Source organism: Delphinapterus leucas, chromosome 4, assembly GCF_059928025.1.
Source record: "Delphinapterus leucas isolate spDelLeu-1000000601 "Yukka" chromosome 4, BTC_Dleu_Yukka2, whole genome shotgun sequence".
NCBI lineage: Eukaryota > Metazoa > Chordata > Mammalia > Artiodactyla > Monodontidae > Delphinapterus > Delphinapterus leucas.
In genome coordinates, this window is record NC_143132.1 from 55,859,580 (window position 1) to 55,873,678 (window position 14,099).

Below are 14,099 nucleotides of genomic sequence, written 5' to 3' on the forward strand. Positions count from 1 at the left end.
TCCTACTTGTACTCTTGAGTATTTCTCCTATTTCCTTCAGGATCTTGCACATTCAATTATTTAATTTGTCTCCATTTCTGTCTTTAAATGAATTACTATTGACCTACTAATATACACAAATCCCTGCAATATTTAAAAACAAATAAAACAACAAAGCTCTACTTCAACCTGTTTTTCTCTCTAATTCCTAAACTGGTTTTTACTTTCTTCCATGGTTTCCATTTCTTTTCATAGATACAAATTCTTTTTTCCCTGTCTATATTTTCCATGCATCTATTCAAGTAGAACAACACTCTGGAAGTCACAAATGACTATTACACGTACACATTGTGGTCCTTTCTCAGGACTCTTGTTCTTTGAACTCTGCAGGACTTGATAAAGCGGACCAGTTGTTGACCAGACATACATTACTTGCTTTCAGTTATAAGTGCAAAAACCCAATTCAAACCACTTTAGCATAAAAGGGAAATCACTGGCTCATGTACCTGGGAGATGAAAGGGTGTCTTTTGTTTTTGAAATGACTGACTATGAGAGCTCTCTCCATTTCTTCACCCTGCTTCTCTGTTACTGACTTCATTCTCTTCTATTACCAACAGACTCTTCCATTGAGGCTGGGAAAGCCACTGGAGACTCAGATTTTCTTCCTCCCAAATCCAGAAAAAGATATCTTTTCTATTTCTGCATCTGTACCTCAATCCCAAAGATGCCATGTAATTGGCTCTACTGAAGTCACATGTCCACCCTTGGGCCAACTTCTGTTGGCAGGAGGATGCGTAGTGTAATTGGTTCCAGCCTGGGTTGCATGCTTAATCCTGTGCTAAGCTTGGAGTACAGTATTGTGATTGATAGGCTCTCCAGGACCAGATAGAAGAGGGAAATTTCCTAAAGGAAAATGGAGAATTTATCAAAGAAAGAGAATAGAACAAAGTGCTGGACAGTCAAAAAAGATATCCACCCCTTTGTATTACCGAGTGCCTTTTGGTTATTTTTCTAACTTCACTGACATCTTCTCTATCTATCTAGTCAAAGGCAAAGCAGGTCTGAAAAGCATGAGGTGTATTCAGGAAGCAGTGAAATGTCCAGTTTGCTTGAAATAGAGAGTTTATGTAGGCGAGTACTGGGAATCAAAATAGAAAGCGTGGAAGTATAAGCATAGAAAACCTTAAATGCCATGCTATAAAATTCAGATTCTAGGCTAAAATTTTTGAGGCAGAATGGTAAAATATTGAAGTTATGCCTTAGGAAGATAACTTGAAGACAGTATATGGGCTAACTGGCAGAGTGTGGAGACTCAAGCAAAGATACAAGTTACCTATCTTCTATACAATTTTCCAGAAATGATTATTTTACAAATAAAAAGTCAGACAAACATACAAGAGAGGTTGTAAATAGAGCCATCCCCCTGCCTGGTAGAGAAGATTTAAGACATTTAACTTTTAGCATGAAAACAAGTGCCTACAGGGAGAAGCTTATCCATGCATAGGGGTTTTGTTAATCCAAATGTTGCTTCTTTACCCTAGACTCCACAAATTGATATACCTTTGGCTTACTCTGAATGGTAAATCCTTAATACAGAATATTTTGGTTTATTCAATAGCTGTCCTAAAGTTTAATTTAGCCTACAGCTCTGATAACCTTGAAAAACCAGGTTTGAATCGCGCAGGGCTGCTTAAACGCTGATTGTTTTCACCAGATGCATACTACAGTGCTACACGGTGAGGGGTTAGTTGAATTTGTGGATGCGGAACTACGGAAATGGAGGGGCTGACTGTAAAATTATATATGAATTTTTACCTGCTCAAGGGGTTGGCATCCCTAACCCCCATGTTGTTCAAGGGTCAACTGTATATTATCTCTATTTGCTAATAATGTTGTAAGATAGGTACTCTCATTTTATAGCAAGAGGCTCAAAATAGTTAAAACAAACAAACAAACAAATAAAAACTGCCCAAGGTCCCATGACCAGTATATTACAGAGCTGGAATTCAATCCTAAACTTTCAAACACCAAATTCAAGGTCTTGTCTTCAGGCCTATTGTTTTCCCCAAGTTTCTCTAGTCTCCTGCCCTTCTTATTCTAGTACTGACACAGCTCTAGGCCAGAGAGGACTACCAGGCTTTCTTGGATGCAAATGAGTATCTCTAAGACCAACCTAAAGGAGCTCAAACAGGATCTGGGGACATGTAGGCAAGAAGGAAGTAAAAAAAAGGAAAAAAAGGAAAAAATGGGAAAATGGGAAATGCAATTCTTGCCAAATGCCAGTCATATAAATGGACAGTTAACCTTATACTTTTTTTTTTATAATGTAGCAAACACATATAGTTCTTTTTTGTTTTACCCGATTTTAATATTTATTTATTGCTGTGTCGGGTCTTTGTTGCTGTACGTGGGCTTTCTCCAGTTATGGCGAGTGGGGGCTACTCTTTGTTGCAGTGCACGGGCTTCTCATTGCAGTGGCTTCTCTTATTGCGGAGCATAGGCTCTAGGCATGCGGGCTTCAGTAGTTGTGGCACATGGGCTCAGTAGCTGTGGCATGCGGACTCTAGAGCACAGGCTCAGTAGTTGTGGCACACAGGCTTAGTTACTCTGCGGCATGTGGGATCTTTCTGGACCAGGGATCGAACCCGTGTCCCCTGCATTGGCAGGAGGATTCTTAACCACTGTGCCACCAGGGAAGTCCCTAACATTATACTTCTGAGTCTCAAAAATGTAGAAAAATTTGGGAGTTTTACGGGTACCATCAAATGACCAAGTATTAAACATATGTAAAGCAGATTTTTGATTGGTTAAATTCCTTCCTGTCATGCTTTGTTCCCAGTTTAACAAATTAGTATTGTTACTTGATAGGCAAAACACAGGGCAGGCACTCCCTGAGGTGAAGGCAGGGGGAGAGACAGGTAAAAATCCATCTAAAAGGTTCATGTATATTTTGAGTATAAAAGGAAATAAAACTATACACACAAAAAGTTCACTTAAGCATTTTCCACCCCAAAGTCTTATCATCCTAATTGACAAATTTGGCAAATAAGGTAGCTGAAGCCCAGAAAACAAGCTGTGTGTTTTTTATAGGCCTTAGAAATACCCACAGGTTATCAAAGTTAAAGAATGGCTAACAATGAAGAATTAATATACCTTTCTTTCTAGGAAACTGAAGTAAAGATGTTCTATGCCTCACTAGATCACAGCTGTGAGGGGAAGCGCAGAAAGCACAAGAAACAGAAAACTTATTTGTCAGACAAGGATGAAGATGGGCAGGTACATGCAATGGATATCAACCTTTCTAAGACCACTTTGGTGGACAGTTTCCCACCAGAAAGCCAGGCAATAGAGGAAAACATTCATGATGATCCCATTAGGCTGTTTGGATTGATCCGTGCACAGAAAGAAACTGTAAACTAGCTGGACTATGGATCTAGCTCAGTGACCCAGCTCTTACTGGAAGTGGCTGTTAAAGAAATGAAGACCCCATATGACACAACATGATTTGTCAGGGTGATGAGCTGATCGTCTGTTGGTGCGATGGTGACTTACCTTTTATACAGAGCTTATGTTATACACAGCAAATGGAATACCATACAAATTAGTTATTTAAATTAGTTATTTGAATTCACTTAAAAAATACTGATGTAGTCAAATGTAAATGAAATCAAGTTTGCAAATTGATCCTGATAACAAAATCATAACTTCAAAACAATTATTAATACTCAGCGAAATAAACCAAAAAAAAAAAAAAGGTTTTAAGCATAAATATGTTCTGGATCATGTTGAAAGAGAAATAAAAGTCAATGTTTTTTTTTTAAACAGTTCTCGTTTCTAATCAATGTGAAACATCCCATAATTGGAAGAAATTTCTGACTGAAAGGCATGGGAGACATTAAAACTTATTTCTAAGAGAAGAGGGATAATCTTAAGAAATACTTTTCACAAATGGAAATATCTTTATTACTTCTAAAAATTATTATAAAATTAATGCATATTCCTTGTAACAATAAACAGTATCAAAAAGAATTTAGATATTCTACTAGCCAGAGATAATTACTGTGATCAACTTTCTATATATTCTAGATGTTTTTCTGGGCATGACCATATATATACCCACATATATGACCATTAGTTGTTTTTTTAACCAAAAAAGAAAAAAGGGGAATGATTATTTTATACATATTATTTAAACTTCTTTCACTTAACAATAATATATTATAGATTTATTTCCACTGTTATTTTTAACTGTAACTAACTACAGTTATAATTTTAATGCCTGCATAGCATTTCATTGATTATACCAAAACTCATTTAAATAATTTTGAAGTACATTTAGCTCATTTCCAATCTCTGTTTTTTTGCTTTTACAAATAACATTGTAATGAGAATGCATCTCAGCACATAGTTGGTACTTGTCTGACTTCTCCTTGAGGCTAAATGTCTAGGAAAAGAACTGCTGCTTTAAAAGGTATGCATTCTGTAAGTCTCTACAGAATATATTTCTGAAAGACCAAGAGTTCGGTCAAAGTGTGTGTCCTATTTAAACTCATAAGTGCTCTTAAATTGCCCTCCAAAAAAAAAATTAAAAAAAAAAAACTTTCTATCTCTCTCCATTTGGAGTAGGCGTTTAATTCGGTCTCAAATCATCACTGACCAAGAAAATTGTACATGACGGCTATCAGTCCTGCCCTCTGACCAGAGCTTAGTCACGCTTTCTTCAATTGTTTGTGGAACTCCTGAGGCAGTTTATGTACTAAGTTATACAATGATGAGGGAAACTGAGACTCTGCACCCGTTGAACTACAGGCTAGGAGAAAAGATGAGTAACAGGTTAACAAAGAAAAGTGTAGCTACTAGTAAGAAAAATACTATTAAGAAAACAGAAGAAAGAGATAATGGAGAGAGGGCATCTCTGAAGAAGAAATTTTAATTCTGAGAACTGAACAATGAGAAGAAGCCACCCAAGTAAAGAGAGGAAGGAAGAGCACATTTTGTGGAAGAATTCTATCCATATTTGGAAGTGCCTACTTCTGTCAATAATTATTTTCCATTATGAATCTGTAGAAAATTAAATGCTGATGACAAAGTAAAATATTTTAAGTTGTCCACAATGCCATAGGAAAGACAAAAATACTAATATTTAAGCGCAGAAGGAATCAGGTTTCTGATTCCAGAGAAGATCCAAGAAAAACCCACAACAAATAAAGTTAATAATTACATACTGACTTTAAGTTTTTATGTTTAATTTAAAATAAAATCTTTGCTATCATATATGTTTATGTTGTTGCATTTCTATATATACCATGGTTCAGTAAAAATAAAGTTAGATTGTATTTTTGGCAGTTGTTTTTTCCTGTAATTATTCCACATCATTCACTTACATTATTTACCTGGCACCTGGAAATATTTGAATTTTTTGCCTCTGGTTTATATCATTTGAATTCCAAAATATTTTAAAGTTTTTTGTACCAGATATATCTGATGCCCATTAGTCAGGAAGGTTTTTAGCTACAAATTTAAATTCTTTAATAGATATAAGGTTTTTCAAGTTACCTATTTCTTGTTGAGTGAACTTTGTAAATTTGTGTCTTTTGAGGAATTTGTCCCTCTCATCTAAGTTGTTAAATTTATTGGCATAAAGTTGTTCAAAATATTCTCATATTATTCTTTTAATATCTGTAGAATTGGTAGTGATTTCACTTCTCTTTGATACTGATAATTTTCTTCTTTTTTCCCCATCTAGAGATTTATCAATTTTATTGATTTCCTGAAGAACAAGTTATTGTTCACATAATTTTTCTATTGTTTTTACATTTTCTGTTTCATTGATTTACCCTCTGATCTATATTATATCCTTTCTTCTGCCTATTTTGTGTTTCATTTGTTCTTTTTTTAGCATTTTAAGGTGGAAACTGAGGTCATTAATATAAAACTTTTCTTGTCTAAAATAGGGATTTAGTCTCATAAATTTCCCTTTTTAAAAATATTGTTTTGCTTTAGCTGCATCCCACAAATTTTGATATGTGCTTTCATATTCATTCATTTCAAGCACTTTCAATTTCCCTTTTGATTTCTTCTTTGACCCATGGGTTATTTATAAATGTATAGTTTCCAAATATTTGAGGATTTTCCAGATCTCTTTCTGTTGTTGACTTCTAATTTAATTCTATTGTGGTCATAGAACATATGACTTGAATCTTTTTATATTTATTGAGCCTTTCTTTATTGTCAGAATATAGTCTATCTTGATGGATGATGGTGTACACTTGAAAAAAAAAGATGTATATTCTATTGTTGTTGGTAGAGTGTTCTATAAATGTCAATTAGGCCAATTTGGTTGATAGAGCTTTTCAAGTCTTCTATATCCTCACTGATTTTGCCTACTTGTTCTATCAATTATTGAGAGGGGAATGTTGAAATCTCTGACTATAATTGTACATTTGCCTATTTCTCCATACTATTCTGTCAGTTGTTGCTTCATGTTTTTTGAAGCTCTATTATTAGGGGCACACATGTTCAAACGCACTATTTTTTTGATGATTTTAATCTTTATCACTATGAAATGACCCTCTTTATCCTTGGTAGTATTGTTTTCTCTGAAATCTACTTTGTCTAATATTAATATTGTTATTCTAGCTTTTGATTAATGTTAACATGAAATATCTTTTTATATCCTTTTTCAACCTAGTTACATTTTTATATTTAAAATGCATTTTTTGTAGGCAACATATAGTTTGTTTTACTTTTTTAAAAAATCCAGTCTGAAAATATCTCATTTAATTCGGGTGTTTAACCTATTTTCATTTAATGCAATTATTGATATGGTTGGGTTAAAAGCAACACTCTTGATATCTGTTTTTTATTTGTCCCATCTGTTCTTTATTTTTTCCTCTTTTTATGACTTCTTCTAGATTACATAAGGTTTTTTTTTATGATTCCATTTTATCTTCATTGTTGGATAATTAGTTACAAATCTATGTTGTGTTTTTTAGTAATTTCTTAGAGTTATTAATAAACATCTCTAACTCATTACAGTCTACATTCAAATGATAGAATACCTCTTTAAATCTTAAAACAGTGAACTTTTACTTCCCTCCTCTGACCTTTGTGCTCCGGGTTTTATACATTTTATGCATTGTTATTATTTTTTACTTTAAAAGGCCAATTATCTTTTTTTTTTTTTTTTTAAGCGGTACGCAGGCCTCTCACTGTTGTGGCCTCTCACGTTGAGGAGCACAGGCTCCGGACGCGCAGGCTCAGTGGCCATGGCTCATGCGCGCAGCCGCTCCGCGGCATGTGGGATCTTCCCGGACCCGGGCACGAACCCGTGTCCCCTGCATCGGCAGGCGGACTCTCAACCACTGCACCACCAGGGAAGCCCCAATTATCTTTTTAAAAGGCTTAAATAATAATAAAAAAAAATGTCTTCATGTTTAGCCCTGTAGTTAACATTTCTAAAACCCCTCAATGCTTTGTATAGATCCAGGCTTCCATCTAGTATCAGTATTCTTCAGCTTAAAGGACTTCCTTTAACATTTATTTTTCAAGCCTGCTGGTGATGAATTCCCTCGGCATTTATGTATCTGAGAAAATCTTTATCTGCCTTCATTTTTGAAAGATATTTTCATTGGGTAAAAAATTTCAAGGTTGAGTTGACTATATGTTTCTTTCAGCGATTTAAAGATACTGTTCTACGGATTTCTTAGTTGCATTGTTTCTGAAGAAAAATCTGGTGTCATACTTGTCTTTGTCCCTCTGTGTTCTTATTCTTCTCTGATTGATTGTTTTAAGATTTTTTTTATCACTGGTTTTAAACAATATGCAATATTTTTTTAAATATATTTTTTATCCCATTCCCCATTTCCAGGTTCTTCAACTACTTGCAAATTATCCCACATTTTACTTATGTTTATTTCAGTCTTTTTTTATTTTCTGTTTTTTATTTTGGATAATTTCTCTTGCTATGTCTTCAAGGTCACTAATTCTAAAATGTCTATCTGTCAATAATCCCTGAGAGATATTTTTAATCTCAGACAATTTAGTTTTTATCTCTATAAATTCAGTTTGGGTATTTTCTTCTTGCATCTTTCATGTCTCTATCAAACATGTTTAATCTTCTAACTTCTTGTACATATTAAATACAGTTATAACAACTGTTTTAATGTTTTTATCTAATTCTATCATGTGTCATTCAGAGTTTCAACTGATTGATTTTTCTCATTCTGGGTTGTATTTTCCTACTTTCAAAAATTCTTGGTAATTTTTCATTAGGCAGAAAATACTGTGAATTTTACTTTGTTTGGTGATAGATATTTTTGTAATCCTGTGATATTCTTGAGTTTTATTCTGGGAATGGTCAAGTTACTTGGACACAAATTGATTCTTTAGAGTCTTGCTTTTTAAACTTTGTTAAGCAGGACCAGAGTAGGGTCTTGCCTCAGTAATAGGCTGAATTTAACTTAGGTAAAAAGCTATTCTGACCCTCTGAATTATGAGGTTTTTCACCCCAGCTGTTGAAAACAAGTACTATTCCCAGCCTTTTGTGAGCCATAGGCACTGTTTTCTCTACTCTTTTTTCTAGGTCTTTCCCCAAGCTTTGCTAGTTTTCTTACATGCATGCACTGATCAGTATTCAGCTGAATCCTCAGTGCAGACTCTTTACACACCTCCAGAGTTCTTTCTATATGCAGCTTTTTCCTATTCAGTACTCTGCCTTCTTGGTTTCTCTTGACCTGCAGCTTCATCTCCTCAGTTCAGGAGATCAGTGGTCAATACTTACACTCCCTCTACCTACTCTAGGGCCTGAAAACTTTCTCCAGGCAATAAGATAGGGCAATAGTAGGGTTCACCTCATTTATTTCCCATCTTTCAGGGATCATTTTTCTTCATTGCCTGATGTTCAAAGTCTTGAGTATCATTGTCTCATATACGTTGTCTGGATTTTAGTTGCTTAAAGTGGGAGGGAATATATTCAAGTGAGAGGATAAATCCAAGATGTTATTCTATCTTGATGAGAAGCAGAACCCCAAGCACCTCATTTCACTTTAGTGTAATTTTACAATATATTTTTAGTGTAATTTTGTGTAATTCTATAACTTAATCAGGACTCTTTGAAATGTTAATTAATAAGCTATGAATTACTGATCATCATGCAATCATTAAAAATATATATATACTTCACCTATGACAGTTCTCAGAGATTATGTCCCAGGAGGAGTATCATTATAAACTTTCACATTTCAACTGAAAAAGAAAATGTACAGAAGAAAATATAGAGAACATTTTTGACTAGAAAAACAGATGAATTCCAAAGTCTTAAGATTTTCACTGAAAATATCTTAAGGTCCCAAAAAGTTCAACTTAAATCTCAAGAATAGGAACAATAACTCATTTTCCTTTGGTATTAAAGGACTTATTTCTAGAAGAGTAAAGGCAGGATGATTAGTTTTGAAATATGCTTAAATCTCTCTGAGGTTTTGCCTTCACTTGATAAACAGAATTGATAATTTACATTAAGACACTAAACAAAATTTAGAGAAGATAACAAGAAAGAATACAAATTTGACAGATGCTCTAGTAATGATGCTTGCTGTTCCTTTAACCTCTTCTGAAGAAGCTGCCTTACCTACTCATAGTTTCTACCACCTAAGACATCATGGCAACACAGTGCATCCTCTAAACCAATCTATAGATTGGACAGTTATCAGTGGGGGCTGAGCCAAAAGGATGCTATTAAACAGAACTGGGGCCTTGGGAAACAAGGCACAATTGCAAGGGGACAGAAACTAAGAGTAAACACAAGGAGATAGTTGGTAGAGAATGGAATTCAAGACTCTATAAGTGGTCAGATTAATTAGAAAATCAGTATAACAACTATTATTTATTAGAACTTACTAAGTGCAAGACACTGGTCTAAGTGCTTACCTGCATACATAATTTAATTATGTAACACCCTAAAAGATGGATGCTATTATAATCATAATCTTACAGATGAGAAAACCAAGACTGATAAAGATTAACTTGCCCAATATTGCACAAATAAGTTATAGATTCAGGATTTGAACAAGCAGTCCAAGTCCAGAGCTGGATCTGTTAAGAAGCTGATACCTTCAGTTGGTTAAAAGCACCTTGGGCCCTAGTTCTGGATTCTCCTTACACCCTACCTATTTAATCATAATGCTCTCTCCCTATTTCTAGTATTTAAAATCAAAAGAAGCTAACTAAAACAAATTGAAAAAAAGTATTTCTTAAAAATGTTGAAAAATAATGAAATTTATGGTAGTTTTCACAATACTAAGAACCTCTCTAGTTTAGGATGAATCTAAATATAAGTCCACTTAACTGACAGTCTGTAGCTTTCAATAAACACCAAGACTTCTACCACAAAATGTTCATATTAAAGTGTTTTTTACAAGCTAGTATTTTATTAATGCCACTTGCCTTTAAATACCTAGGCACTTCTTTATCAGTCTTGTATCCCAATTTTAGGGGAAAGAAATAGATGTCATTGCTTCAGTGACTTTGGATGCTAAGTCAAGTTCACTCCCATAAAAGACAAAATCCAAAACAAACTTGCAAAAAAAATTCCAATGTTAAAGCTAAAACCTTGTTTTGTGCTCAATTTTGTCTAATTTTGAACACAGAGTTGAACGTTATCTCATTTAGAATCAGAGAAAATTTTATTTTAATCAAAATGGAAAGAATGGAATAAGAGTTTCAATGAGTACTGTCTTCGGCTGCCTTTGATATAATAAAGAACTCTCTTAACAAATCAGTATCCGTCACCAACCTTGAGAGTTAGTAGATATTTGGTTTGGTTTTATTTTCATCTAACTTGATTGAGACAGTAGTTGGTAGATTAATTTTAAAAACTGGTCCAAGTGTTGAGTAATAAAAAGGTACCATTAGCATTTTAACTTAAAATGTATAAATATTTTTTATTAAACTTTTGATGTAGGGCAAGACCATTTCTTAAGAAAGCCTATGATAAGAGTTCCATTCCATCTTGTATAATTTTCACTGCCCATAAAACACTGTCTATAGTCCCAGTTTTAGTTTCTTTAAAGTGAACTTAGAACTTAAAAACATTTGCGATGAAATGTAAGTGCAGAATCCGTCTAGACCTTTTCTTCCAAGACTTTTATGGGAACTTTACCCACATCTAATTTGGCAGCAATTTTTAAGCAAGTAACATTTTTTTTTCTTGGCAAAATAGTAACTTAATTATCATACAGAAAGTTCTATCCACACCCACATTTCATTAGGACACATAATAATTATCTTATGTAATTACGACAACAAGTATAGCTAGCAAGTTTAGAGATAAACACCGCTGACTCTCAGGAAGTATACAACCCTGGTGGTGGAAGAAATTCAGCAGGCTATAAGAGTCTTATCTACTGGCCTTTACCACACAAGCAATAGTAGTAGCTGAAATTCTACCAATAGAAAGATTAATTTTTGAATTAAGCATTATTGTGTTTTTGTAGTCTTTCTTCAAAGAACAGAGAGAGAAAACTATTGAGCCAGCAGAAGCAAACTGTCAGTAGTTCTCCAATTTTTATTCTCCCATTTATTCTTTCTCAGTATAGAAACTTGATTTTTTAACTGGTGACCAAGCAGGCCTTAATATTTCCCCAGCTTGAAAAATTTTAGACAGATCTCTTCCTGACTATAAGTCCCCGACCTCCCTTCTCCTGGAGTATTCAATTTAAAATACTTGTAATTACAAATTACTTCTTTGTCCCCTTTGAAATGTATATAAATTTCCTTAGGAGCCTCTTGGCAGTTTGAGGACCCAGGGGATGTCTTTCTCAAGGTCCTGGGAACCACTTCTTTGAAATGTAAACATCAAGGATGATGGTGCCCTTATTTCTCAGTCTCCTTGGGAGGGTAGACGCCTAACTCTAGTGGGTACCTTGCTCCAAGTTGTAAAACTACCTTCTGTCATGGAGATAGGAGAAAATTTACATTTCCTTTGGGTAAGGCCAATTAGCAAACAGGTGGCCTAAGTGTACCAGCACCCCAGCTCCTAAAATTTTTCCAGTCCTTTGTTTCAGTGGAGTTGAGTTCAGTCTCCCCCTTCTATTGCAACAGTCTTGAATACAGTCTTCCTTGCCTGTTTAACTTTGTCCTGTGCAATTGATGCTGGGTGCATAGCTGCTGGAACAACTTTCCCCCCTGAAGCTGGGTGTGGCCTACTTAGGTAGTCTTTTTCTCTAGCTGGAATAAAGATGAGACAGCTAACATATGATTCAACAATCCCACTCTTGGGCACATATCTGGAGAAAACTCTAATTTGAAAAAGTACATGCACCCCAACGTTCATAGCAGCATTATTTATAATTGCCAAGATAAGGAAGCAACTTAAGTGTTCATCAACAGATGAATGGATAAAGAAAATGTGGTATACATAGACAATGGAATACTACTCAGCCATAAAAGGAATGAAATAATGCCATTTGCAGCAACATAGATGGACCTAGAGATTATCATACTAAGTGAAGTAAATCAGAAAGAGAAAGACATATACCACATGATGTCATTTATATGTGGAATCTAAAATATGATACAAATAAACTTATTTACAAAACAGAAACATAATCACAGACATAGAAAAACTTACGGTTACCAAAGGGGAAATGAAGTGGGCGAGGGATAATTAGGCATTTGGGATTAGCAGATACAAACTACTATATATAAAACAGAGAAACAACAAGGTCCTACCATATAGTACAGTGAACTATATTCAACATCCTGTAATAAACCATAATGGAAAAAATATTAAAAAGTATATATATATATATATACAACTGAATCACTTTACTGTATACCAGAAGCTAACACAATATTATAAATCAACTATACTTCAATTAAAAAAAAAACAACAGGAAGACATATGGGAACATATGTATATGTATAACTGATTCACTTTGTTATAAAGCAGAAACTAACACACAATTGTAAAGCAATTATACCCCAATAAAGATGTTTAAAAAAAAAAAAAAAACAAAACAAAAAAAAACAACAAGATGTGATGGCTGAAGTTGAGCAGCCATGTTAGATCACAGGATGGAAGCCACAGGCTAAAGATGGCAGAGAAACAAGAGGAAGAGCCTAAGCCCCTAACACATGCAACATCATTCCAATCTTGGACCAACTATATCCAGCTTCTTTAATGTGAGAGAGAAATTTCTGTTTTATTTAAGCCATTGCTATTTTGATGTTTCTGTTACTTCCAGATGGGCCTCATCTAAGTAATGCATCCACAAATACCTTGGTTTCATTCTTTAGCTAACTTTTCTCCAGCAGGTAATAAGGAGTGCTAAAATAGTGTTGTTTGGGGTGCGGGGGGTTGGCAGAATGAGATCCATTGGTATATATCCATGCACAGTATCTGTTCCATACCAGTCAGAATAATCTTAGAGATTAAAGAAAAGCCAGTTTTCAGGAAGATAAATACATATTGAAATTCCTCACATATGCATAAACTTGTTTCCTCTACATTAAAATTTAGACCTTTTTCTTTTTAATTTAGACTGTTTTATATATGATTTTGAAAACTAAATTTGCATACCGTTATTGATTATTTACAAGTTCAGAGGAAATACAATCAAAAGAATAAAATTGTGCCTTAAGAGATCACTGAAAAGAAACTATTTGGCAAGATATTTTAAATATTTTAAATAAATATTAAACAACTAGTTTGTCACTCTAAATCTTGCTATCAAATTGTTAGGGACAATAACACTTGCTGTACTTTTAATTACCAAATTGTTATCAGTTTGACCTAATTCAGTCAGCCCATCTGGCCCTGGAAGACAAGGTTCCAGCAAAGATGTAAATTAAGTGGCCTGCAGAGTTCAACCCTGATATAGGTCAGAGGAAAGCAACGGAGAAGTGAGATCAGATTCTAACCAGGAGGCAGGTGTGCAGCCTCTTGTTGTAGAGCACTTAGGCAAGCAAGTTTCCTTTCTCCTCTAGCCTGGAGTGCCGCAGTGTCCCCTGCTCTATAAGTTTTTAAACCTTTGATTACCTTAAAAATGGAATACCTTTGGGGCTTCCCTGGTGGCGCAGTGGTGGAGAGTCCGCGTGCCGATGCAGGGGGCACGGGTTC

At 34.6% G+C, this 14,099-nt stretch overlaps 1 protein-coding gene across 1 annotated transcript in view; it reads left to right on the forward strand.

Annotated features, from left to right (window-relative positions):
* TRAT1 (T cell receptor associated transmembrane adaptor 1) overlaps positions 1 to 5,325 on the forward strand; it is a 36,490-nt gene extending 31,165 nt beyond the window's left edge. Inside the window, exon 6 of the mRNA XM_022597661.3 lies at positions 3,146 to 5,325. Within this exon, the coding sequence (XP_022453369.1) occupies positions 3,146 to 3,400 (255 nt within the window). The 3' untranslated portion in view covers positions 3,401 to 5,325. The remainder of the gene's footprint in view (positions 1 to 3,145) is intronic.
* Positions 5,326 to 14,099: the final 8,774 nt, after the last annotated feature.